Below are 13906 nucleotides of genomic sequence, written 5' to 3' on the forward strand. Positions count from 1 at the left end.
CCCTCCCTGAACACCTTCAGGAAGGCACTGAAGACCTGGCTCTTCAACTGATACGGAACTGCTGACCCCTCAGCACCTTGAGACCCTCACGGGTGAGTAGTGCGCTTCTAATTCACTGATTGATTGATTGATTAGGTTTCAGGAGGGTGACGCCTCTGGAGCCGACAGCGGCTCTGATCCACTGTACTGAACATGGGTTGGTCATTGTTTGTAGCGTTTATTCCGGTAGACCGACCAGGTCAATGTGGAATCCATGATTATGTCCTTTGCCTCTTGTCTTAGTCTCATCGTGATGCTGATTGACATACCCTTTTGTGCATTCTTTGATGTAGAGATGTATGCGGACCAGATCCTTTGCACTGTATGTTTTATGCATAATCATTAAAACACAGTTTATAAAAGAAAATATTTGCAGCTACTCCACTTGAAGGCTCAACCTTTCTGTGGGCATGAGACCACCCCCCATTCCATGGTCTCCCTTTCAGAAGACTGTGTTCCTCCGAGTTGCTCTTCCTGCAGGAGTTTCTTCGCGGTGAATGGCTCTGTCGTTCTTGCCACCTTAGATTCTGAAAGGGAACTACATTTCACATAGTTGATGGGGTCTAACCCCACCAACTACACTGAGCCTGTAAACTCTCCTTTCACTGTATTGTCACTGAAGGGACTATGTTGTTTATTTTTCAAGACCCTCCTCTACCTTGCTGCTTCTACTCAAGTATCCCTGACAGGGGTTACTGTACTATCGCTCTTCCAGCCCTGTCCGTCCTCTACATAGCTGCTCCTTGGCACGACATGTCCCACTGACTTCTTGCCCCTTGACCCTCGTTGGCTTATCCCTCGTCTTCTCCCTTATACACTTCTGTGAGTCAAACATAAACAAGGAGACTCTGATTCTCAAGTATAATCTACTGTGCTAAAGTCAAAGACTGTCTACCACACCTGCACCATGAATAGGACAAATACTCTAACGGTGAGTGTGCAAACGACATTCAGAATCAAAGTCAAAGTCCAGCCCTAGAGCTGTCAAAATGCAGACAGGCCCAGGAAACAGACACAGAAGTGCATGACAACCAGAATCCACCAAACGTCAACACTTGCAGTTCACACCTTGTTATGGTAGGTCCATCCATAATCAAAGTCCAGCCATAGAGCTGTAAAAAGGCAAACTGGCCCAGGAAACAGACACAAAAGTGGATGACAACCAGAATCTACCAAACCTCAACTCCTGCTGCTCACACCTTGTATGGTAGGTCCATCCATAATCAAAGTCAAAGTCCAGCCATAGAGCTGTCAAAAGGCAAACTGGCCCAGGAAACAGACACAAAAGTGGATGACAACCAGAATCTACCAAACCTCAACTCCTGCTGCTCAGACCTTGTATGGTAGGTCCATCCATAATCAAAGTCCAGCCATAGAGCTGTAAAAAGGCAAACTGGCCCAGGAAATAGACACAAAAGTGGATGACAACCAGAATCTACCAAACCTCAACTCCTGCTGCTCAGACCTTGTATGGTAGGTCCATCCATAATCAAAGTCCAGCCATAGAGCTGTCAAAAGGCAAACTGGCCCAGGAAACAGACACAAAAGTGGATGACAACCAGAATCTACCAAACCTCAACTCCTGCTGCTCACACCTTGCATGGTAGGTCCATCCATAATCAAAGTCAAAGTCCAGCCATAGAGCTGTCAAAAGGCAGACAGGCCCAGGAAACAGACACAGAAGTGGATGACAACCAGAATCTACCAAACCTCAACTCCTGCTGCTCAGACCTTGTATGGTAGGTCCATCCATAATCAAAGTCCAGCCATAGAGCTGTCAAAAGGCAGACAGGAGCAGGAAACAGACACAAAAGTGGATGACAACCAGAATCTACCAAACCTCAACTCCTGCTGCTCACACCTTGCATGGTAGGTCCATCCATAATCAAAGTCAAAGTCCAGCCATAGAGCTGTCAAAAGGCAAACTGGCCCAGGAAACAGACACAAAAGTGGATGACAACCAGAATCTACCAAACCTCAACTCCTGCTGCTCACACCTTGCATGGTAGGTCCATCCATAATCAAAGTCCAGCCATAGAGCTGTCAAAAGGCAAACTGGCCCAGGAAACAGACACAAAAGTGGATGACAACCAGAATCTACCAAACCTCAACTCCTGCTGCTCAGACCTTGTATGGTAGGTCCATCCATAATCAAAGTCAAAGTCCAGCTATAGAGCTGTCAAAAGGCAAACTGGCCCAGGAAACAGACACAAAAGTGGATGACAACCAGAATCTACCAAACCTCAACTCCTGCTGCTCACACCTTGCATGGTAGGTCCATCCATAATCAAAGTCCAGCCATAGAGCTCTCAAAAGGCAAACTGGCCCAGGAAACAGACACAAAAGTGGATGACAACCAGAATCTACCAAACCTCAACTCCTGCTGCTCACACCTTGCATGGTAGGTCCATCCATAATCAAAGTCCAGCCATAGAGCTGTCAAAAGGCAAACTGGCCCAGGAAACAGACACAAAAGTGGATGACAACCAGAATCTACCAAACCTCAACTCCTGCTGCTCAGACCTTGTATGGTAGGTCCATCCATAATCAAAGTCCAGCCATAGAGCTGTAAAAAGGCAAACTGGCCCAGGAAACAGACACAAAAGTGGATGACAACCAGAATCTACCAAACCTCAACTCCTGCTGCTCCCACCTTGTATGGTAGGTCCATCCATAATCAAAGTCCAGCCATAGAGCTGTCAAAAGGCAAACTGGCCCAGGAAACAGACACAAAAGTGGATGACAACCAGAATCTACCAAACCTCAACTCCTGCTGCTCACACCTTGTATGGTCGGTCTCTGTATTGGCAACAGGTTGTGTAGGTTGAGGAAAATAAATAAAAACGTGTTAGGGGAGATGAATATATTAGACACCAGCAATCACAAAAGCATGTGTCTATCTCTGGTATGGCTTTCTCCTCAGGTGCCTGCTTTGATGCTACGCTTAATATCACTTGGATGAACTAAAGATCACATGTTTTTTATATTCTTTAACTCCTCGCGTGCCCACACAATAGGAAGCAGTCCCGGCACTATGCACAGTAGACGAACGGCATGCATTGCCTCTTACCTGAACACACAATGGCAATGGCTTGCCTGGATGGGCAGGTGATGTCCTCTGGTTGAGTCGTCAAACATTGCCACGGATGGAGAGAATTTGCCCCACAGTGAAGGTAGTTGGCCCAGATAATATCAGCATCTGAAGCCTTCGTGTTTATGGCTGCGATAAACGTTTTGCACCCAAGGGCTTTGCACATCTTGACACCAAATCCGTTGTCCTTATCCCAATGCTGACTGCAAACCGTGCCCCATTTGCCCTGGTACTTCAGCTCGACCCGGCCAGAACACCGATCAGAGCCATTCAGGCGCACTTCAATGGCTTCTGTTCAAAGGAGATAACAGTGTGTTAGGTTTTAGCCCAAACAGCAAAACTGCCTTATTTCCTCATCTGCACATCTGCTTTCATCTCAGTTATTATATTGCTAACTCAGTGAATCAGTTCTTCAGTCTTTACATTCCAATCACATGAGGTGAAGTTGTCCTCCATCCTTGGTTATCATCCTGATGACCAACTAACACCTGCTAGCATCAAACAATATGGATCAACTGGCTGAGCCACCAAGGAGCTCCAAGACCAGAACCCAGACTGGCACTCTGCCTACTGGTCTAGTCTTTGTGGTATTGGTTTGATTCCCAGAGTGCTTTGCACTAAGTAAAGCCTTCAGTGAAAGAAGCAGCACCTCATCAGAGGTAAGGCATGTGCTCTGGATCCTTTGGCAGCTTGTACTTGCAGGGTGGGTAGTTTTAAAGCTCTTTCTCAGTAGGGTCCTATCAAGCAACTAACATTGAGGTCTATGGTCAGCGTTATCCTATGGGCCACGAGATTGCAAGTCTCTGCAAATCTAAATGCCTCAGTCATGAACTAGAGGCAGTGTTTCTTCAATTATTCTAAGGCCCAGATTTCCAAAACCATCAGGCAACGCAGCACAACACCCAAAGACAGAGAGAGAGCAGGAAAGCGCCATATCAACAGAGATGTGGCGCTATACTGCTCTCTCCTCAGCGCTGGCGCACAACTGGCCTGCCTTGCCCCATGCACACACCTGTAAGGGTGTGTACATGATGCCTAGCATACGTTTTTTCCTTGAAAGATAGTCTGCCGGTACAAAATACTGTGCCTAGGCGAACTTTAAAACTTTTCCCACTTTACATGTGTGCTTTACAGAGCACCAGACATGCAAAGTGCGGGAAGCTAGGAGAAATAAAAGCATTTCCCATTTTTAACAGTTGCAAGTGGTGTTATTTTTTGGTGCAAAACTATTGTTAGTAGATAGGGTTTTCCTAAAAAATCATGGGTGGTTGAACAGGAGCGTCGTTGCCCCATCCATGGAACGTCCCCTTGATGCAGGTTAACACAACGCAGTCCATGGAGCGCCCCCTTGATGCGGAGGAACACAACGCAGTCCATGGAGCGCCCCCTTGATGCAGAGTAACACAAAGCAGCCCATGGAGCGCCCCCTTGATGCAGAGTAACACAAAGCAGCCCATGGAGCGCCCCCTTGATGCAGAGTAACACAAAGCACCCATGGAGCGCCCCCTTGATGCGGAGGAACACAAAGTAGCCCATGGAGCGCCCCCTTGATGCAGAGTAACACAAAGCAGCCCATGGAGCGCCCCCTTGATGCAGAGTAACACAACGCAGCCCATGGAGCGCCCCCTTGACGCAGAGTAACACAAAGCAGCCATGGAGCGCCCCCTTGATGCGGAGGAACACAAAGCACCCATGGAGCGCCCCCTTGATGCGGAGGAACACAAAGCACCCATGGAGCGCCCCCTTGATGCAGAGTAACACAAAGCAGCCCATAGAGCGCCCCCTTGATGCAGAGGAACACAAAGCAGCCCATGGAGCGCCCCCTTGATGCAGAGTAACACAAAGCAGCCCATAGAGCGCCCCCTTGATGCAGAGGAACACAAAGCAGCCCACGGAGCGCCCCCTTGATGCAGAGTAACACAAAGCAGCCCATAGAGCGCCCCCTTGATGCAGAGGAACACAAAGCAGCCCATGGAGCGCCCCCTTGATGCAGAGTAACACAACGCAGCCCATGGAGCGCCCCCTTGACGCAGAGTAACACAAAGCAGCCATGGAGCGCCCCCTTGATGCAGAGGAACACAAAGCAGCCCATGGAGCGCACCCTTGATGAAGAGTAACACAAAGCAGCCCATGGAGCGCCCCCTTGACGCAGAGTAACACAAAGCAGCCCACGGAGCGCCCCCTTGATGCAGAGTAACACAAAGCAGCCCATGGAGCGCCCCCTTGATGCAGAGGAACACAAAGCAGCCCATGGAGCGCCCCCTTGACGCAGAGGAACACAAAGCAGCCCACGGAGCGCCCCCTTGACGCAGAGGAACACAAAGCAGCCCACGGAGCGCCCCCTTGAAGCAGAGGAACACAAAGCAGCCCACGGAGCGCCCCCTTGATGCAGAGTAACACAAAGCAGCACATGGAGCGCCCCCTTGATGCAGAGGAACACAAAGCAGCCCACGGAGCGCCCCCTTGATGCAGAGGGACACAATGCAGCCCACAGAGCGCCCCCTTGATGCGGAGTAACATGAAGCACCCATGAAGCGCCCCCTTGATGCGGAGTAACACAAAGCACCCATGAAGCGCCCCCTTGATGCAAAGTAACACAAATCAGCCCATGGAGCTTCCCCTTGATGCAGAGTAACACCAAGCAGCCCATGGAGCGCCCCCTTGAGGCAGAGGAACACCAACCAGCCCATGGAGCGCCCCCTTGATGAAGAGTAACACAAAGCAGCCCATGGAGCGCCCCCTTGACGCAGAGGAACACAAAGCAGCCCACGGAGCGCCCCCTTGAAGCAGAGGAACACAAAGCAGCCCACGGAGCGCCCCCTTGATGCAGAGTAACACAAAGCAGCACATGGAGCGCCCCCTTGATGCAGAGGAACACAAAGCAGCCCACGGAGCGCCCCCTTGATGCAGAGGGACACAATGCAGCCCACAGAGCGCCCCCTTGATGCGGAGTAACATGAAGCACCCATGAAGCGCCCCCTTGATGCGGAGTAACACAAAGCACCCATGAAGCGCCCCCTTGATGCAAAGTAACACAAATCAGCCCATGGAGCTTCCCCTTGATGCAGAGTAACACCAAGCAGCCCATGGAGCGCCCCCTTGAGGCAGAGGAACACCAACCAGCCCATGGAGCGCCCCCTTGATGAAGAGTAACACAAAGCAGCCCATGGAGCGTCCCCTTGATGCAGAGGAACATAAAGCAGCCCATGGAGCGCCCCCTTGACGCAGAGTAACACAAAGCAGCCCATGGAGCGCACCCTTGATGCAGAGTAACACAAAGCAGCCCATGGGGCGCCCCCTTGATGCAGAGGAACACAAAGCAGCCCATGGAGCGCCCCCTTGACGCAGAGTAACACAAAGCAGCCCATGGAGCGCACCCTTGATGCAGAGTAACACAAAGCAGCCCATGGAGCGTCCCCTTGATGCAGAGGAACACAAAGCAGCCCATGGAGCGCCCCCTTGACGCAGAGTAACACAAAGCAGCCCATGGAGCGCACCCTTGATGCAGAGTAACACAAAGCAGCCATGGAGCGCCCCCTTGATGCAGAGGAACACAAAGCAGCCCATGGAGCGCACCCTTGATGCAGAGTAACACAAAGCAGCCCATGGGGCGCCCCCTTGATGCAGAGGAACACAAAGCGGCCCATGGAGCGCCCCCTTGACGCAGAGTAACACAAAGCAGCCCACGGAGCGCCCCCTTGATGCAGAGTAACACAAAGCAGCACATGGAGCGCCCCCTTGATGCGAAGTAACACAAAGCAGCCCATGGAGCGCCCCCTTGATGCAGAGGAACACAAAGCAGCCCATGGAGCGCCCCCTTGATGCAGAGGAACACAAAGCAGCCCACGGAGCGCCCCCTTGATGCAGAGTAAAACAAAGCAGCCCATGGAGCGCCCCCTTGATGCAGAGGAACACAAAGCAGCCCACAGAGCGCCCCTTGATGCGGAGTAACATGAAGCACTCATGAAGCGCCCCCTTGATGCGGAGTAACACGAAGCACCCATGAAGCGCCCCCTTGATGCAAAGTAACACAAAGCAGCCCATGGAGCGCCCCCTTGATGCAGAGGAACACAAAGCAGCCCACGGAGCGCCCCCTTGATGCAGAGGAACACAAAGCAGCCCACGGAGCGCCCCCTTGATGCGGGGTAACGCAAAGCATCCCATGGAGCATCCCCTGGATTCAGAGTAATACCAAGCAGCCCATGAAGCGCCCCCTTGATGCAGAGTAATGCAAAGAAGCCCAAGGAGCGCCCCCTTGAGGCAGAGGAACACCAAGCAGCCCAAGGAGCGTCCACTTGATGCAGAGTAATGCAAAGAAGCACAAGGAGCGCCCCCTTGAGGCAGAGGAACACAAAGCAGCCCACGGAGCGCCCCCTTGTTAATGTTAATGTTAAGAATGATTTATAGAGCGCCCTTACACCGGTTGGTTTCATGGTGCTGTAGGAGAGATGGCAGAGTACGTTACCCGAAAGAACATCAGTTGTAGGCTTGTTCATAAAGCCAGGTTTTAAGGGCTCTTCTGAATTTCATGAGATCCGAACAAGCGCGGATCTCCAAGGGGAGGGAGTTCCAAAGTCTGGGGACGAGAGTGGTGAATCTGCAACCTCCTGTGCGCTTCCGTCTGAATGAGGGGGTGTGGAGAAGTAAAAGGTGAGCTGAGCGTAGGTTGAGGGCAGGGGTATGCCTGAGTATCAGGTTGTTTATGAATTTTGGGCTTTTGCCGTGCAGGAATTTAAAGATCAGACATCCAGTTTTGAAGGAGCAATGTTGAGACATGGGAAGCCAGTGTAGTTTCCTTAGAAGCGGAGTGGCTGGTTGCCATCTGGGTTGTCTTAGAATCAGTCTGGCTGCGTGGTTCTTGACCATCTGCAGCCGTTTTAGCAGATAGAGAGGCATGCCCAGGTATAGAGAGTTGGCATAGTCCAGGTGTGACAGAAAGGTGGCTATCACCACCTGGGTGAGGACTGCTAGAGTGAGAAGACGGCGGACCTTCCTGATTTTCCTAAGTTGGAAAAAACATTTGGAGACTACAAGACCCACTTGTGTTTTAAGTGAAAGATCGCTGTTTAGTGTGACTCCGAGTGTTTTTTGCCGAGGATGAGGGAGATGGTGGGGAACCCATCTCTTGAGGCCAGTAGTGCGGGTCCCAGAACTTGTGACTGTCCCCTGTAACCCCAGCTCAGTCTTACCAGGGTTTAGCTTAAGGTGGTTTTGGTCCATCCAAAGTTGATGCAGAGTAACACAAAGCAGCCCATGGAGCTCCCCCTTAATGCAGAGTAACGCAAAGCAGCCCATGGAGCGTCCCCTTAATGCAGAGTAACGCAAAGCAGCCCATGGAGCGTCCCCTTAATGCAGAGTAATGCAAAGAAGCCCATGGAGCGCCCCCTTGATGCAGAGTAACACAAAACAGCCCATGGAGCGCCCCCTTGACGCAGAGGAACACAAAGCAGCCCATGGAGCGCCCCCTTGATGCTGAGTAACACAAAGCAGCCCACTGAGCGCCCCCTTGATGCAGAGGAACACAAAGCAGCCATGGATGGTGCCTACATCGTCCGTGCCTGTGCATCTTACAGGAACTTTCTAAGGCCTGTGAAGCATCAAAGACTCCTGAAGGAATCTTCCTTGGAGTGAAGGAGTCACTCCCCTGCATTCGCAAGCACCGCAATGAAGTCGACCGATCTGCTGATCCTGAGCTCCTCCGGATTCCAAAGTCTCTGCAATGCAGGTGGTGGTTGGCCACAGCTCCCGGGCCGGTCCTGCCCTCCCACCAAGTTTGAGAGCAGTATCCCTCGTGGGAGTTGCAATAACTGAACCCCTGTGCACTGCGTCAACTTGCAGATGCAAAGGCTTGTTGACTTCTTTTCAGGGAGATCTTCGGGCTCCAACTAGCCCCAACCTTGAGGACCTCTTGTGACCAGAATCTTCAGCCACACCACATCGTGCGCATCGTGGCCTGTATCTTTTGGTGATCTGCTTGAGGTCCTCTCACGACTCCAGTGCCTCCAGCCGTCCACTTGAGGGTCACACTTGTTTTTTTTGGGCTCCCCTGATTGCTTGGGGCCTGCCCTGACTCCCCTGCTTTTGGTGAGTCCCCTGGACCTTGCTGGTTTCGACGTTGCTCCTTCTTTGATTCCTGTATTAGTTGCATTTGCCAAGGCTTGTTGGTAAAACAGCATTCGACATCCTTTGTGGGACAGCTCGTGCACTGCTCCTGGTCCTCCTCATCATTGCCTGGTCCTCACAGCTGCAGAGTCATGGTCCTCGTGATTTCACCGGACATTTCTTACTTCCTCCACAGCAACACTTTCCTGAAGTCCTCCATTGTGTTTGATGACGGTTTCTGACACCACTTCACACCTATGCACCCGTCTTCCCTGGTGTAGTTACGTGGGTACTAGGGTATCCATTGGTGGGGTGGCTCTCCAACCTTCTGTCTTTCACTGGGTGTTTACAGGGTCCACTGGGAAAGGTCCTTAATCTTTAAAAATCCAACCTCGACTTGCACATAGAGTGTTACAAAGCCCACGTGTTTCCACACTACACACGCTCTCCGTGGGGTCCCTAAATACTTACCTTGGGTCGTTCCTTGGGGTCCAAGACCTTCTACGTCCTCTCAACCCTGTCTTGATCCAACTCGTGGTTCTTATACCCCTTTCTTAGTATATGGTTTGAGCCCCCCGGGGTCCACTGTGTATTTAGTGCTATTTACTGTGTTTTCTTTGCTAAAGTATTGTGTGCATTGTGTTATCTCCATGTTGGAGATATTGGAACATACTAGAGAGTATTATATAATAAATACATATTTTTATAAATACTTGGTGTGGTTCTTTTCACTTAATCTGTACTGCAAGATTGCATCCTGGTAAAACAAGCTGCTTTCCACTCCTTCTGGACTAAGCTTGAAGGCTGCCCTCCACAGCTACCCCTTAGAGAGCTTTCTAAGGTTGTCTAAGACCTCTTAAATCACTATAAGGATTGTCTGGACTGGTGCAAGGTGCTCACTTACATTAGTGGACATCATATACCAGGCCAGCTTCTCACAAGCGCTCTCTGTGATCAAGGGATAGCAGTCAAGTATGTTGGACGAGCATGGCCATCTCGAATGGTCAGTGAGGGAGACTGTTGAGAACAGGTGGAACCATGATCTTTTTGGATTCAGCTTGACGTGGTGTGTAGTCATCCAGTGCTGATTTGTTTGCAAGAGTGGTGGCTAAAAGAGAGATGTCAGAAGAGGATTAGCTTTTTAAGTAAAGCTGGGTGTGGTCGGCACATTGGTGACGGGGTATGCATGAGTCTTTTAGAAAAGCTCATTGTGGGCGTGGCAGAGACTGAACAGGGGCTAGTACAGATCATTGGGCCATCTGGGGGAGCAGCTACCGGGTGTGACAAAGTGCTCCACCTTCATCAAGTGTGAGCAGTTCTTTAGCTAAGATGGTCAATACTGTTCTTTCAAGACCCATGCGATCTTGAGTGTGGATGAGGAGTTCAGGTTGATGTAGTTGGCGGTGTTGAAAGAAGCTGAGTGATCGAGAAGAAGAATGAGTCTCCGTTGTCCAGGATACTGAGACCCATGCGATCTTGAGTGTGGATGAGGAGTTCAGGTTGACGTAGTTGGCGGTGTCGAAAGAAGCTGACTGATCGAGAAGAATAATGAGTCTCCGTTGTCCAGGATACTGAGACCCATGCGATCTTGAGTGTGGATGAGGAGTTCAGGTTGACGTAGTTGGCGGTGTCGAAAGAAGCTGAGTGATCGAGAAGAATAATGAGTCTCCGTTGTCCAGGATACTGAGACCATCTTTGGATATATGCAGAATGGCTGTTTCCATGCTCTTTTTGGCTTTGAACCCGATTGGAATTAGCATAGCAAATGGGTTTCTTTTATGATCAGCATTAATTGATTGATATTTTCCATTTATACAGTGGTTGGGGACAGAGGTACTGGACACAAATGTGTGAAACCAGCTATTGTTGCTGTCAAAGTTAGCATTCAAATGTGGGCCACTGGTGGTTGCACTGGACTTAGCAGTGGGAGTGGACTTCACAAAGATTTTACTGTGATTAAGTGGGCCTTGAACCTCTAATTCACAAGCAAGCTACCCCTAAATCTGAAAATAAGACACCATGTCTTACAAAAATGTTTCTTGGATAGGGACTGACAGTTTAGAAGTAATTTGGAGCTAAAGTCAGACATACCACTAATCACACGAAAAGCTTTGTGACTCAAGCCCTATGTGTTAATGGAGGAAAAACAAGAAAGCAATAGGTGGAATTTCTGAATTATTCAGCCACTAGTAATTAGGTTGGATCACATTCTAATCCATCATTTTTGTCACTGTCCAGTACAGATGTGTTAGTTGTGTGCAGGCCAGCCTTGGCCCTTCTCTAGTAGGAGTAATTCAGCCCATATGTTAGGCCACATTTATTGGACAGGAACACAATCAGACCCAGAAGGGTTCCGGCCAGGTTGGGCCTCATGAGTGAGATGCATTTTTAGTCATATGGCGCCGCAAACCTGGAACCCGCGAACCTTTATCTCTGAGACTTTGTATGGTTGAAAGGGGGTAAAATGACAGCTTCCCACACTTGGCTCATTTTCAGAATTTCCAGTTTTATTGGAAGGAAACATATACATTTTTTGCAAATAATCAATGGGTTACTCCCTTTTACTTCAACAGAGTTTAAAGTTGAAATCCCTTGCAGTGCTCTGACAAATGTAACCATATGGCTCTAGCAGCCATAAATGAATTGCCATTCTGTCCTTGCGATGGTGTTTCTGCACAATCAAATCCACATGTCTTCTTTTTTTGCAAATTTTATGCAGAACATAAAACATTTATTTTGCCCATGATGCTTAAATATGATTTTAAACAATGTCGTGTCGCAATGCATTTTCTACAATCGTTGCCTAATCCTATGTCCTGTTTTTCTGTGGCGTCCTTTTTAATCCAATCACGAAGAATTAGGAAATTGCACTATCCACGAGAATGAATTCTGAACTGTTTCCATCAGCTGGCTTTTTATAACTGTTCTCTAATGGTGTTTGTTAGGAGGTTTTTATCTTTTTTTAATCTTTTTATGCATATGTGTATCATGTACAGATATTGTTTTACTGTACTTTTATGATCTTATATTTCAAGCATCGAATAAAGTAAATTGACTGACTGACTGACTCTAGCAGCCACCATGGTGGAGGAGCTCCATTGTGAGAAAGAGCTCTTGCTAGAGGCACCGAATGAGTAAAAGACTCCTCCAACCTAACCCAACCTGGCTTTTCCTCCAGTGACTCTCTTAGGTATAGTACAGGTCAGGTGGAGAACTACTGCTCCATGGGGACTCAACATATTTAGTGAACTGAAACCACCTCCTGAAACATTAATTGCATGGGTCTCTTACTAAAGCTTGTTCTGCTTCTTGTGTGCCCACAAACTTGCTGACATTTTGTTCAGCTTTTCAAACTATATCCTACCAATTTCAACTGGCTGCAAGCTGATAGTCATAATCTGGGTAAGAGAAATATGTTACAAGGGCTAAATGTAGCCAGTAATGAAATAAGAAAGCATGATCAACACTTTAGCTCTTCTTTTGTTATTCCAGGTTAAGATATACTTTGAATAATCCAGTAGGATTCTTTAGTCCCCATATTCCCGGACCCTTACCTTTTATGTACAAATTTCAGTTTCTTTAGAGTGTGATCCAGTGAATGAAGCCGCAAACTAACTGAAATCCAGGAATCCACATATCAACCCAACATGAGACAAAGTGACATTATGGAATTCAAGGCCAACCAGGCATTAGCAAACAACATTTGGAAATCCATCACCCAAACCAACATCAAACAAAAGGAAATTCTAGAATCCCAAACTCAACCGAACATCAAACAAAGTGACATTATGGAATTCAAAGGCCAGCCAGGCATTAGCAAACAACATTTGGAAATCCATCACCCAAACCAACATCAAACAAAAGGAAATTCTAGAATCCCAAACTCAACCGAACATCAAACAAAGTGACATTATGGAATTCAAAGGCCAGCCAGGCATTAGCAAACAACATTTGGAAATCCATCACCCAAACCAACATCAAACAAAAGGAAATTCTAGAATCCCAAACTCAACCGAACATCAAACAAAGTGACATTATGGAATTCAAAGGCCAGCCAGGCATTATCAAACAACATTTGGAAATCCAACACCCAAACCAACATCACACAAAAGGGAATTCTAGAATCCAAAACTCAACCGAACATCAAATAAAGTGACATCATGGAACCCAAAGCCCAGCCAGGCATTATCAAACAACATTTGGAAATCCAACACCCAAACCAACATCACACAAAAGGGAATCTAGAACCCTAAACTCCACCAGGCATGGTCAAACAGAGTGTGATTCAAATCCAAAACTTAACTAGACTTAATCAAGAGTCTGAAATCCAAAACCCATTGCAACATCAGACCAAGGGGCATTCTGAAATCTTTATTGTGGGTTATTGTTGCTCATGCTGGAGTGGGCAGTGAGAGCCAATCCTTGTCTTTATACTGACTGCCCATTCAGGGTTTTTGTAAATATTGATGAGTCTGCGCCTTTCGACGAGCCAAAGCCTGTAGGCTGAGAAAGGCAGCTTAGACCACGCGTCATATCAGCTCCTCAAGATACTTACAGTATTTTGTATCCATTGACATGGCATTCGTGAAAGTTTACTGCAGATGAATAAATTAGTCTTCTGCCGGATTTTATAATATTGTCTGTCCAATAAATTGTCCTTCATCACGGATTATA

The 13906-nt window shown here is 48.4% G+C and overlaps 1 protein-coding gene across 1 annotated transcript in view; it reads right to left on the bottom strand.

Annotated features, from left to right (window-relative positions):
• Positions 1–13906, bottom strand: part of LOC147684422 (scavenger receptor cysteine-rich type 1 protein M130-like) — a 156783-nt gene that overhangs the window by 61458 nt on the left and 81419 nt on the right. The window contains exon 12 of the mRNA XM_086940349.1: positions 3110–3421. Coding sequence (XP_086796475.1) covers positions 3110–3421 — 312 coding nt within the window. The remainder of the gene's footprint in view (positions 1–3109; positions 3422–13906) is intronic.

This window comes from Lissotriton vulgaris, chromosome 10 (genome assembly GCF_964263255.1).
Source record: "Lissotriton vulgaris chromosome 10, aLisVul1.2, whole genome shotgun sequence".
NCBI lineage: Eukaryota > Metazoa > Chordata > Amphibia > Caudata > Salamandridae > Lissotriton > Lissotriton vulgaris.